Source organism: Chanos chanos, chromosome 10, assembly GCF_902362185.1.
Source record: "Chanos chanos chromosome 10, fChaCha1.1, whole genome shotgun sequence".
Classification (NCBI taxonomy): domain Eukaryota; kingdom Metazoa; phylum Chordata; class Actinopteri; order Gonorynchiformes; family Chanidae; genus Chanos; species Chanos chanos.
The window spans coordinates 35,516,641-35,529,896 of record NC_044504.1 but is presented as its reverse complement, the minus strand read 5'-3'; the positions used below and the strand labels follow the sequence as shown (position 1 = coordinate 35,529,896).

Genomic DNA, 13,256 nt, shown 5'->3' with positions numbered 1-13,256 from the left:
TAACATGCTAAAATCCCCTCAGACTCTTCCACAAATACATAAAGAGACAAACATACACACAAACAGACAAATAAAGTCATTTCTTCTCAAAAACAATCTTGTAAATGTGTGTACACACGACGCAGAGCTCAGTTTATTGTCCTGTAAAGATTCCTGTGAAGCTATTATGGTATGTGGGCGGTTGGGAAATTAAGTGTGTCCATCAAACCCACTGATCAAGATAGTAACGCCAGTAAATGTTGGCTATTAAATCAGTCGCATGATCGGTATGTCCTGTTCTCTGCTGCTTGGGAAACGGATGAAACATCTTTATTACTCTACACACACACACACATACACACACACACACACACACACACACACATGCACACACACACACACACACACACACACACACGCACACACACACACACGCTAACACACTGTGAGAACCTGTCGGTTTAGCCAACGCCGTGATGCATTAATTTTTATCTAATAAGAAGTTGCTTAAAAATTGTACTGTCAGGCTCGGTCACTGAGTCTAGCTTGATCATGACCTCTGACCTCTGATAAAACAGATTGAGGCTGGAATAATGAAACACCCTGTGCTTCTGGAGCCAGCCAATAGGAACGCATCACGGTCCCGACCTTTAATGTTGCATTTTTATTGGGCCCCTCAGTTGAACTTTGTACACGACATCTGTGTGGAGCTATGACAGATTAGTGTGTGTGTGTTTGTGTGTGTGTGTGTGTGTGTATTTGTAAGTAATATTTTCTGTGGGAACTGGAATTGTTAGACTCTCACTACCACAAAAGACCATCTGAATTCCTGTGGAGTATACAGTATATGTGCTCTACTGTAAAGGTGAGAGTGGAAGAAATATGTTTTTTCTCTTTTTCTGTTTCGATCCTGTCTCCCTCTCCCTCTCCCTCTTTTCTTGGTTTTATTTCTGATAACGGGATATTTTATTCAGTCTCTCTTATATTGGCTTTCAGAAGTCTTGTGAAAACAGTACTCGGCTGATATTGTGGAGAACACAGATGTTTATTAACGTCTGTTTTTTGAATAGATCTAACGCTGTGAACTGATCAAGGCACATCTGTGATTCTGGGCAGATTTTAGTAAATACTTCATTTTGTTGTTGTTGTTATCCCTTCCAGATAAAGAAGAACTTTTCCAGAATGTTCTGACCCAAGTGGCCGAGCAGTTTTCAAGGTAAGATCCGTTCGACAGTACTTCTACATTTCTGTTGCAACCCGAGAGCTAATGTTTAATGACCTGTTATTGAACGCACTGTTTATGTGAGTGTGCGTGTTTTGCATTGCATGAGTGACTGATTCTCTCCCTCTCTCTCTCTCTCTCTCTGTCCCTGCTTTTCATCTCTCTCTTGCCCTCTGCTGTGTTTCTCTCTTTTTCTTTCCCCGTCTCTCTCTCTGCAGGGCATTCAAAATTAACGAGTTGAAGACAGAGGTGACAAATCGCTTAGCCATGTTGGAGAAAAGAGTAGAGTGTGAGTCATGACATGTTTTGAACTCTTCTTCTGTAACACCATAGATCTGCTGTGTGGAATGCACTGTAACTGATCACAGAGAGAGAACTCTTCTTCTGTAACACCACAGATCTGCGTAGAATGCACTCTAACTGATCACAGAGAGAGAAGAGAAATACTGGGATCTCTAAGGTTAAAACAGGAGCAGGACAAAAATTGGAACAAATCTGGGATTGAGGGTTTCCTCAAACTGCTATTTTTTTATATATATATCCCTGCACATACATACATAGGAACCATGAAATTCTATAACCATATTAATTTACGTTAACTGTCTGTGTTAAATACATGTTGAATCTATGCTTAAGCAAGCATGCTGGTTTTGCCTGTAGCCGTGATTTAAATTTACTGTGGTTTAGCATGGAATAGGTTTGTGTTTTGAAACTGCATAAGCTATATGACACTAGTCCTGCTAGCAAACATGCTTATCTAACTATATGACTGTTTTAAAGGTATAGAAATGGGAAGTCAGTGAATAGACATAGACTATTTGAGACATAATGGGTTTACATAACAAGTGACTGTATCTGATAATGACTAGTTTGCTGTCAGTTTTCCTCCCAGCTAATAGCTGATTACATTCTGTGCTCTGCATTCAGACTGATTTACAATCCCTCGCTATCTGATTATCCTGTTATTTATTGGCTGACCTGCAGCAAGCTGGCACAGGCAAATTCCTTCTGTGGACTAGGTATTGATCTTAGATTTCTTAATAATGGTCCCTGAGCTTTTTGGACGTCTCAAAATCAAGAACAGGGAAGGGTGATATAAGGATAAGTCTTTCCATGAAATCATAGACCGCGCTTTTATCTGTCTGTGAAAGAAAAGATAGACGGCTGTGAGGGTTTGTTCAGATTTCACCGGACGAAATTTTCCCTGACGGCAGACTGAGCTAAACCTAAACCCTAACCTTGAGCTTGTCCCTGACCTTGAACCCTTACCCAAAATCTTTTCTCCAGCAAGACAGGATTCACACTGTGAGACAAGTGATATGCCCTGTTAAATCTGTCTGCAGCATGTAACGGTTTGTTTTGAACAGATAGTGGCATTGTTATCGGAGTATTTTTTAAAAACAAATGTAATATCTCACAGTAGAAAAGACAGAGCACGCTAAGCCTGCTAGCTAACAGCACTTCTCATGTCTTAGTCAGGGCGTCTCAGGCAAAGTCATTTACTGAGCTGTAGGACATTTGCGCCAGTTTGACGTGTTTTTCAGCATCATGACTCCAAACTGCAATGCTCTCTGTCACTCATTTAACTAAAACACAAAGAGAAAAGGGACACATTAAAACTCCTCAGCTCCTACAGACGTGGAGGTCAGTTGCACTCACAAAGACTCTGTTTAAAGGGCAGTTTGTGCGAGGTCTAGTTTGACATGTTTCTGAATGTAAGTTTATTGCTGATTGACTAAACCCTGGTTTATTTTTGGAGTCTTTATAATGATCCAGCGTTGCACACAAAGTGTACTCTGTGCCAGTGCATTTCCTCGGAAGGTTATAAAATATGAAAATAGGTCACTAAAGTCAAGTTGATATTCAGCCAGGAGTCCCTTTCCCTAAGGCGGCTTCAGTCCAGTGGACATGTGTGTGTGTGTGTCTGTGTGTGGACTGTCTCCACACCAGACACGGGACAATTAAAGCATGACTCTACTGTCATCTCTCAGTTAGAGACTGTTTTCTTTTGAATGATTGACAGCAGACATGAACTCTGTTGTTTGCGAATCTCCCTCAGTGAAAGTCGCGACGTGACCGTCTGCTGTGATCGACCACGGTCAATGCATCATGACTGTTTTACTCACAGACGTCCACTAATATCAAAAGCAGCTCTTGTAAGTTAATTAGGGAATTAATCAGCTTTCATCTCCAGGAGCCAGTGTCTCCAGCTATTCCTCTCCACTGAGACAGCGTGTCTGCAGAGACGCACCTGCTATAACGGTGTGACAAGACATCAGTTAGACAGTGTCAGGGTATATGATGAATACTCCTGAACAGAGAGAGAGAGAGAGGGAGAGAGAGAGAGAGAGAGAGACAGAGAGAGAGAGAGAGGGAGAGAGAGAGAGAGAGAGAGAGAGAGAGAGAGAGAGAGACAGAGAGAGAGAGAGAGAGAGAGAGAGGGAGAGAGAGAGAGAGGGAGAGAGAGAGAGAGAGAGAGGGAGAGAGAGAGAGAGGGAGAGAGAGAGAGAGAGAGAGAGAGAGAGAGAGAGAGAGAGGGAGAGAGAGAGAGAGAGAGAGAGAGAGAGAGAGAGAGAGAGATACATATAGGAGTAAGGGTTAAAAGGTTTTGTATATGATGTAAAATCTCCCCACAGTATGAGTCCAAAGACTTGTGATAAAACCTACTGATGAAATCGTAAAGAGATAGCATGTGCAGATAGAGGATATTAATAGTTGACACAGGTTAATTGTGACCTGTTTGTGTGTCACGGATGAATGATCAATTGTCCTGTTACTTTATTTTGGACGGTGTGGGGCAGGGTGCCAAGGAACAGTAGGTGTCAAATGTCCTTTAAGTCCAATGGTTTAACTATTACATCCTGTGCATGCATGTGCAGTTTTATGGAAAACCCTGTGGGTATAGGGCCACAATTATAACCACTCACTTCCTCTCGCTCTCTCTTCTCTCTCTCTCTCTCTCTCTCTCTCTCTCTCTCTCCAGTGGAGGGGATGAAAGTGGTGGAGATAGAGAAATGTCGCAGCGACATTAAGAAGCTGCGAGAGGAGATGGCCTCCAGGAGCAACAGGTCGGTCTCCCCCTTTCACTTTTTCCCCTCCAAATGTCTCTTCTCCCACACTCAATTAATGACAGGTTATTTTCTCACTTATCTGAAGGAGAACCCCCCGCCCCCCCCCCACTATTCATATCCATAATCAGGTCTTTTAGGAAATGAGAACTCCTCATAATAGCACTGCCTGATGAAGCTGACCGTTAGATAGCTCCCACAGACAACTTTCAGAAAACTACTTAAACAATTCAAGTACTGCAGAGTCTTAACATTTCTCAAAGTAGGCAGCGCAGGTCATTTTCCGACTTACGCTTATTATCTTCTTTGAATTCTCCAGAGAGCCATCTTTCTCTGAGCGTGCCCACGATAGCTTTTTTTAATGAGCAGATCTTTAGCAGGGAGCCCAGCTGTTCGGCAAGGGAAGTCCCTGAAGGACACAGGCAGAAGATAGGCTGTTATCTCTTAATGAGAGGACAAACAGATGAGCCCTGAGTCATTCGGTCCTTACCTGCTGGATCATCATATGTAGGTCACACTAAAAATCCCGCTGGATCCTCCATAGCTGGTCTGCAGAGAGTGTTTTGAATTTGTACACCGTGTGTGGTGTGAATGAGTGAGGCCTTCTGAGACTTAGCTTAGCGTGTTTAATTGAACCTTTTGTTTATTAGAGTAAGTCATCTCTGCTGGAGGTCTAACCCAGCCCTATTGCCTCTAACACACTGCAACTGCATGTGACCAATGCGATGAGGGTCTGCTGTCCGTGTGACACATTTAGTTGACCTATCGAAGTATCTGTAGGCTTCTCTTGTTCATTACTTGTTCCTCTCCTCTGTAGCAATTTCCTGGAGGACAGTAAGAAGCTGACTCCGCGTAGGGATGTGCCTTCCTACCCTAAGGTAAAACAGCAGAATTGCCTGTCAACAGCTGGCCAATCAAACGCCACACACACACATTCTCATAAATATGTAAATCAGTCAGTTGCTACGTGATGTGCGTGTATGTTCCTATAATAGCTTTATAACAGTTATGTCATTGTTCAGTACAGGATGTGTGCAAAGGAACAGGTCCTCGGCGTTAGCTGGGTAGAGTTAACTGTGTTTTTCCTAATCCGGCTTGTTTAATCCCAGGGATGCATTGCCCTGTTGTTTTCCTGCTGTGTTCTGTTCCTGTTCAGTTCCATCAGAGTGTCGTTCCTAATAATGACACTCAGAACAGAACAGAACAGAGCAGAACAGAACAGTCAGCCGTGATCGGTTAATATTTCAACTCTAACAAAACAAACACAGGTTAAAATAGCTTCTCAGGGCTGAACTCAACAGCTCCTGATCTACTGATCCTGCTCTTTGGCAGTTTGCTTTTGAGAGATCTTTCTTAAACATGCCCACGAGGCACTGAGTGTGTGTTCTAGTTCAGTAATGTTATTAGGATGGTATCTCAGACAGAGTAATGATTATAATAATGTAACACAGCAGTGGTAGGGATGTGTGTGAAGTGTGGGCAGGGTCCACAGCCAGGCGTTGTTGTTTTGTTTTTGTTGGGGGTTAACTGGGAGCTCTGTTGCCTGCAGTACGTGCTCTCGCAGCAGACCATAGACGCCCTCAGAAAACCCACCTTTGACGTTTGGCTGTGGGAGGCAAATGAGGTAAGACTCTAATATCTTTTTCCTTTCCTTTTTCTCTCTCCACTTGTCTTCTTTATCTGTGTGTGTGTGCGTGTGTGTGTGTGTGTGTGCATCCATGTGTGATTTGTTGTATGTGTGGCTTGCGTGTGTATGTGTGTAGTACCATCTGTCCCAGGAAACCATTGAGGCTTTGAGATTGCCCATCTTTGATGTATGGCAATGGGAGTCCAATGAGGTGAGAACAGGAGGGCTTTTCCTGTACGCGGAAAAGACTTAAGGACATCTCATATCAAACTGGAGCATCTCTCAACCTATACTATAAAGCCTTGCAAATGTTTTACGCACAATGTCTAACATCACAAAACTGCACTAAAACCAGTGAAAGGTTTTGAAGGACAAAACACCTACGCTGTTAAAATAACGTTATGAGGATTCAAATTTCACATTACTGGCGTATCATGGAGCAAGTGAGTAAATGAGTCATGGATCCTGTGAGCCAAGGCTAAAATGCTAAATACCGTTGGCCATTTTTTTCTGTGCAGATGCTGAGCTGCCTGGAACATATGTATCATGACCTGGGGCTGGTCAGAGACTTCAACATCAACCCCATCACTCTGAAAAGATGGCTGGTGAGCAGTGTGTGTGTGTGTGTGTGTGTAAGAGAGAGAGAGAGAGAGAGAGAGAGAGAGAGAGAGAGAGAAAAGCTACATCTAGAACAAACTGAAAAATTGTGAAGAACTTGACAGGACTCTGCAGAGCTCTCATTCTCTCTCTCTCTCTCTCTCTCTCTCTCTCTCTCTCTCTCTCTCTCTCTCTCTTTGTCTCCTCTCAGCTTTGTATCCATGACAACTACCGGAACAATCCTTTCCATAACTTCCGTCACTGCTTCTGCGTCACACAGATGATGTACAGCATGATTTACCTCTGCAACCTACAGGTAAAACCCACTCTTTGTCTTCCGCCCGATCTCTCTGTTTCTATCCCATGCATACTGTAACAATGTCTAGCCTCTCAGACACGGTTTTCTTCATGAGCAGAGATACCATTACTCGCTAAAAAAAAAAAACAAAAAAAAAAAACAATGGAAAAGAACAAGGGAAAAACAGGAGGAGGAATTTAGGTCAGAAGAGATATGACAGAGTGAAATCCTTTTTAACACGGAAGAGGATGTTTTCTTCCTTTTAATGACACTCCCAGTCTCTCGTCCTTCCCTTTGCACCTTGGTTGCTATGGTCGTGTGTCGTGAGGATTCATAATGATAATTACCTGCCGACCTATAACGGGCCGAGCCGTCCAGAGCCCACTTTTCTTTAATGAGTCACTGAGACTGTAGAGCATCTTGATAATTAGGATTGTGAGCTTTGGGTTTATTAGCAGAAATAAACACACACACACACACACACACACACACAGGTAGAGGAAGAGAGAGAGAGAGAGAGAGACAAAGGAAAAGAGAGAGAGAGAAAGTGACTCATGGTTAATGTTTCTTGATCAAATTATTCTCATCATTGTTACGTTTGTTATGTCGTAGGAAAAATTCACACAGGTGGATATTCTGATTCTGATGACTGCAGCTGTATGTCATGACTTAGATCACCCAGGATACAATAACACGTAAGAGCTGGGTTTTTTTTCAGACAAACAGTCACACACACACAACAACAACGTCATCAACATCCTTCCTTTTGTTTTTGTTTTCTCACCACTTTCTGATGTTCTTCTGTTTCCCACCTCTCCTTCTCTTCTTTCCCTCAGCTACCAAATAAACGCGAGAACAGAGTTGGCCGTCAGATATAACGACATTTCTCCTCTGGAGAACCATCACTGCGCTGTGGCCTTTCAGATCTTCTCTCAGCCTGAATGCAACATCTTCTCCAATTTCGACCCTGAGACCTTTAAACAGATTCGTCAGGTACGTCGAGTCTTTGTGTGTGTGTGTGTGTAATATATGAAAACAAAAAAGGTATTTGTGGATCTCCTCTGCATGTAGCTTACTTGTCTATAAGTTGTTACACCAGGTTTCATTCCATCTCACTTTTTTTTCTTTCGTTCTCTGTTTCTAACTCTACCTCTCACCGTGTCATCACAGGGAACTATCACACTCATCCTAGCGACAGACATGGCCAGACACGGTGAGATCCTGGACTCTTTCAAACAGAAAGTGGACAACTTTGACTTCACTAATGAGGAACATGTCACATGTGTAAGAGACCTGTGTCCCTTTCGTACTCACACACACACATGTACATACTTATATATATATACATATTATAGAATAACCCTGCATCTTGTGGTAGTACCAATGCTCTCTAACTCTTTTCTGTGTCTGTGTGTGTATGTGTGTGTTACAGCTGAAGATGGTGCTCATTAAGTGCTGCGACATCTCTAATGAGGTGCGGCCGATGGAGGTGGCAGAGCCCTGGGTCGACTGTTTGCTGGAGGAGTACTTCATGCAGGTGAGACACCGTCCCCTGGAAATTCACACGCCCCGATTCTACGCTTTTACAGAGAAGTCTCCGCTCTGTTTTTTTTTTTTTGGGTTTCGTATGATAGATGCTCTTATTTGCTGTCTCTTAAATGGTTATGTGTAGACTTGTGATTGTTATGGTCGAGGAAGGGGAATCCTAACTTTCTCCCGTGTTCTCAGAGTGACAGAGAGAAGGCAGAGGGTTTACCTGTTGCTCCCTTTATGGACAGAGAAAAGGTCACTAAACCCACGGCTCAGATTGGCTTCATCAAGTTCGTCCTTATTCCCATGTTTGAAACCGTGATGAAGGTGAGAACAGAACTGAACAGATCATATCAGTCATGGTAAACAGTATGAAAATTGTGGTGATAATAATAATAATAATAATAATAATAATAATAATAATATTAATAATGAGAATGAGAATGACGATGGTGTCTTGTTTTATTTCAGCTGTTCCCTCAGATTGAAGAGGTGATGGTGCAGCCACTCAGAGAATCTCGCGACAGATATGAAGAGCTCAAACAGATCGACGATGCCATGAACGAGGTCAGGAGTGTGTGTGCGTTTGTCAAAGAGTGATTTCCTGTTTTGATGCGAATGCCTCAGCGGATTATTGAACCTATGTCAAAACAAACAACAGCAATAATATTTGGACGAAACAAATTAAACTTCACAACTTCATTAGTATCATTATGATTATTGATGGTACAATCCAAAGCACAAAGTACTTGTTGTCTTTATATTTTTATACAGATGCATACCAGAAGTTCTTTTCTGTGTTTGTGCTTAGCCAGCTTGATCTGTTATGAACTGACTGTTTTTCGAACTCTAATTAATCCTTAACTCTGTGCAGGTTCAGAAGAAGAAGAGCGAGAACCTGACCATGGGAGGGAAGAAGAAGTGATGGGAGGGACTCAGCCTCTGTTGCGTTATATTCCACAACCAGTATACCAGCAGCTCCAGTATACCAGCAGCTCCAGTATACTAGCAGCGTTCCCTGTCCTCACGTTACCTGGAGTGAAACTGGACTCTACCGTTTTAGCGTTTGACTCCACTGAGACCAGTAAACTGTGGGAGAGACGGACTAAGATACTGAGTGAAGAACCAGTACCAGTACCAGTACCAGTACTGTGGACAATCCAAAGTCTCTATCAGGGATGTGAACTTGTACAGCACATAACTCAAATCTGTTCTATAGAGGTTTTTTTGCTCCTTGATGTTGTTTTTATGTTGTTTTATATAAGTATATACAAGCTACATAGGTTGTACAGATTTTTAGTAATTTTTGCTCTTTTCAACAAAAATAAAAAGTTTAACTTTCATTACTATGTGAAGTGCATTTTATTGAAAAAATCAGGACTGCAGATGGCACAGAATTTGTCCAGTGTCATCCAGCTTTTTTTTTTTTTTTTTAACATATGTACAGAATTCACTTAACTCACCCCCCAAAATTTTAAAAAGTTCTACACACACCACACTTTTGTTGCAAGGAAAATACCAAATCCATATAAAACAAAATATTTAATTAAAATGTATAACAACTTTGCAAATTTCAAAAAAAAAAAATGAACTGCATAATTATTGAAATGATTTATAATTAACCATCACATGGAAACAACAGGGGGAAAAAATTGCATCTTGGGGAAGGAGATATTTGGTGCAACAGGTGGGTGCAAAAACAATCTCCAAACACATAATTATCCCAGAGTGAAATGACTTCCAAACACCAAAAGAAAAGAGAATCAAAAGAAACATCAAAATAAAATTTAAATTGCCGTGTTCTGTCAGATCTCCAATCCTTGCGTTACAGCCCATTGGCTGGGATTCAGCCTTGTGCCACCCTCATTTTTTTAGCCCATTGGTTGGGCCTCAGCTCAGTCCCACCCTCATGTTGCAGCTCATTGGCTGAGGCTCAGCTCTGTGCCACTGCTCCATTCTTTCCTTTAGCCTTGCTCTTCTTCCTGGCTCCATTGGACTGTGGACTGTTCTCTGCTGCCCTCTTCTTGCCTTCCTTTTGTTCCTGCTGTTTCAGTCTCTCCTGTTTTTTCTGTAGATACGATGCCATGTTGTCAAAATTCACTTTGTACAGGTGCTGAAATTTGCTCTCCTCTCCGACTGAGTCTACAAGGCAAAAGGGGGAGAAAGACACATGACATTAGGTTAAAGGGGGGAAAAAAAAAGAGAGAGAGAGAGCTGGAGGTGCAAGAGTTGAGAGGATAAAGCCAAAAGATGCAGAGTGCACACATTTAAACAAAACTGAACACATCTAAACTTGCTATCTGATGCTGAGGGTTTCGTTATCCGTTTTACACAGAGATATCGCAACGGAACAAATTGCTTGCGGTGTGAAAGGGGGCAGTTTCTCACCTTGAAATGAGTTCCACTGAGCTTTCAGCGCTTCACTTACTCTCTTCAATTCGAGACTTTCGGCGTCGGACTGTGGCACGCATCGAGCAGGTCGGGTGAAAAGCAGACAGGGAAATGCAGACATCCTTGGTTAATCTTAAGTATATGTGTGTGTGTGAGAGAGGAATTTCGTCTCAAAACATTCATGTGTTTACCTGCCAGTGGTCCTGTGAGTGTGTGTACAGAAGCACGTTTGTGTCCTCGTTCTCAAGCAAGACCCAAAGTCTGCCGTGCGAGTCAAAGGTCATGTCCCAGGGAGCATGAGGGAGGTCAAGTCTCTCGGAAGGTTCCAGTCTTCCCTCCGCGCCAGCCTCTACCACAAAGAGCTGTACTGAGGGAATCCTTCCCCAAACGCACAGACACAATGTTACAGCCACAGTTTAGACCAGACAACACTCTGTCATTAGCTTCTTACAGTATATCCCATTAATCCTTCTGGAGAACAGGTAATCTGATTATTCACAGTCAAGACCTCGAAATGATATCTTTTTTATGGAAAGAGGACTGCACCTGTGAGGTGCTACAACTTACCTCTCACACTGAACAGCTACATGCCGTCCATCTGGTGAACAAGCGATTCTGCTGATGGCAAACTTCTGTGGACAGAGAAACGTCAGTATCACATGAGTTTAAAAGGGAGGGGAAAACAAAGCTCACAGAACGTCTAGAGTTTACAGGAAGCATTATTTTACATCCAACCAAAAGAAAGAAGGGTAATACAAGGATCTGTCCACAGTCGAGAGAGTGTAAGCGCTGATTAACTGAAACAGGGGTCGTCACCTTTTCAGTATCCGTGTCAGAGGTCTGCGTGTCCGTGAGCTGCCTCATGTCGAAGCTTTGTAAACGTCGACCCGTGTCATAATTCCAAAGCTTGACTGTCCCATCCTGCCAAGAATACTCAAATCAGTATGAAAAACAAATATTTGGGTTTTCAGAACTCAAAATCACAACTTTGCGAACACTCAAAAGGTCTTAGTGAAGGCTAAAATATACTGATAAACCCAGGCTGTGAGGGAGGAACAAAAGTCATACCCCTGAACCGGAGAGGAGCCAATCAGGATGCCCGCAAGGTACAAGCAACGTGCTGACAAATCTGTGCAAAAAAAAAAAAAAAGCAAAAAGAATAAAAAAGAAAAAAAAAAACGAAAAAGAAAAGGTTAATATAAGACAGAACAATGGGATGTTCTTTGGTCATTTTGCCTATTCGTGAGGAGTCACTGTGTGTGTGTGTCTGTGTCCTGTCAGCTGCCCATACTCACTCCCTGTGGCCCAGGCAGAAAGACTGTATATTGTAGGGAGATCTCAGAGAGCTGACTCTGATCTTCTCATCCCTGTCGGCAGTGATGATGTATTTATCATCAGGAGAAACAGTCTAGAGAGAGAACGTGGGATCCGACGGATTAAATAGGGGAGGGGGGGGCACCAGTAGATGCAAAATCAGTTTTTACAATGCAGGCTACAGTGTTTAGTAGTGTAATGTGTGCTGGATAAATCTATACCCTAGAACATACACACAATGATGTATAGTAAGCATTGTACTGGTGTTTTTCCTTACCAGGGCTAGTAGCATGGAGAGATGTCCCAGCTTCAACTCGCCCTGTTTTTGTGGCTCTGCACAGGAAAAAGAGTACACATCGCCAGATTTATCAGCTACAAGCACTTCCTCCTCTGTCTGAGTGAATACGAGAGAGGTGCATCTCCGCACCACCCACCTGAAAAGGACCGAAATTCGATTTAGTGCTTTTCGTGCTGGAAAACCGGCTTTGAGCAGAGATCAGTTAACATTTGACGGGGGGGGGGGCACGGATACCGTGTGCTGACGCAGTGCCAGGTGGGTTCCAGTTGGAAAAGGATGAGACGTTTGTTATCATCTGTGAGGGCTGCCTGCTTCCCAGATGGAGACACAGCAAATGCAAGCACTTTGTCACTTCCTTTTTCATCCGAACCAGCCCCATCACTAAAACAATCGAAATGCCACAAAAGAAATAAATTGGGTGTTCTCATACACTATAGTGCTACGATGTACGCGAGACCACCAATGATTAAACGTACCTGACAGTTACGTTTTCTTTTGGCCGCTGTTCCGCTTTGCTGCAGTCAAACACGAAAGGCTCTCTATTTAAAATTGGGGGGGAGGAAAGCATTAATGACCAGGTCCGGTCAAGCATCTGATATCACCGACACGGGCGATTATCTGGCGAACTACAGCTTAAACAACGTTTCAGTCGTGGTAAAGACACTTCAGAACAATCAAACTCACTCTTGTCCAAATGTGTACCAACCTGGTATCATTAATGTGAACCGCTATCAAATATTTACCACAACTTGTCACCAACCACTCTCCAGCATTACACACCACCGCCATGATTGGCCTTCACGTGGGGAAATCGCGACAGATGCGTGAAAGTTGCTCAGTCGCATACATAAGACGTCATTCGGTTCATGTCTAGTCATTTAAAAGGTTTAGAGATATATCAGACACCCTGATGTAATTAGATATATCTCTTT

General features: G+C 42.8%; 2 protein-coding genes across 3 annotated transcripts in view; one reads left to right on the top strand and one right to left on the bottom strand.

The window, feature by feature from the left end:
• Positions 1-9,439, top strand: part of pde9aa (phosphodiesterase 9aa) — a 16,820-nt gene extending 7,381 nt beyond the window's left edge. Inside the window, exons 1-15 of one of the 2 annotated variants that reach the window (XM_030785857.1) lie at positions 736-844; positions 1,141-1,195; positions 1,420-1,490; positions 4,185-4,269; positions 5,087-5,147; positions 5,819-5,893; positions 6,415-6,501; positions 6,705-6,809; positions 7,404-7,486; positions 7,628-7,784; positions 7,962-8,075; positions 8,224-8,328; positions 8,520-8,648; positions 8,793-8,888; positions 9,196-9,439. In XM_030785857.1, the coding sequence (XP_030641717.1) occupies positions 1,469-1,490; positions 4,185-4,269; positions 5,087-5,147; positions 5,819-5,893; positions 6,415-6,501; positions 6,705-6,809; positions 7,404-7,486; positions 7,628-7,784; positions 7,962-8,075; positions 8,224-8,328; positions 8,520-8,648; positions 8,793-8,888; positions 9,196-9,246 (1,170 nt within the window). In that variant the 5' untranslated portion in view covers positions 736-844; positions 1,141-1,195; positions 1,420-1,468 and the 3' untranslated portion in view covers positions 9,247-9,439. Of the gene's footprint in view, positions 1-735; positions 845-1,140; positions 1,196-1,419; positions 1,491-4,184; positions 4,270-5,086; positions 5,148-5,818; positions 5,894-6,414; positions 6,502-6,704; positions 6,810-7,403; positions 7,487-7,627; positions 7,785-7,961; positions 8,076-8,223; positions 8,329-8,519; positions 8,649-8,792; positions 8,889-9,195 lie in introns of those variants that run through there. The other variant, XM_030785856.1, reaches the window with a different exon arrangement.
• A 534-nt stretch (positions 9,440-9,973) lies between these two features.
• Positions 9,974-13,113, bottom strand: wdr4 (WD repeat domain 4). The gene is made up of 11 exons (XM_030786876.1): positions 13,031-13,113; positions 12,811-12,863; positions 12,559-12,721; positions 12,304-12,460; positions 12,008-12,120; positions 11,781-11,841; positions 11,529-11,633; positions 11,280-11,344; positions 10,904-11,090; positions 10,710-10,779; positions 9,974-10,463 (listed from the first exon to the last, which is right to left on the bottom strand). The coding sequence occupies exons 1-11, from the start codon at positions 13,111-13,113 to the stop codon at positions 10,255-10,257; spliced, it is 1,266 nt and encodes a 421-aa protein (XP_030642736.1). The 3' UTR covers positions 9,974-10,254.
• Positions 13,114-13,256: the final 143 nt, after the last annotated feature.

Bases quoted from the DNA above. Each gene is read 5' to 3' on its own strand.
- wdr4 (XM_030786876.1), bottom strand. From the start codon at position 13,113: ATGGCGGTGGTGTGTAATGCTGGAGAGTGGTTGGTGACAAGTTGTGGT. The intron at 12,121-12,303 runs GTAAGGAAAAAC...TTCTCTCTCTAG, and splicing joins TCTCCATGCTACTAGCCCTG to ACTGTTTCTCCTGATGATAA. The intron at 11,091-11,279 runs GTAAGTTGTAGC...CGTTTGGGGAAG, and splicing joins GTAGCTGTTCAGTGTGAGAG to GATTCCCTCAGTACAGCTCT.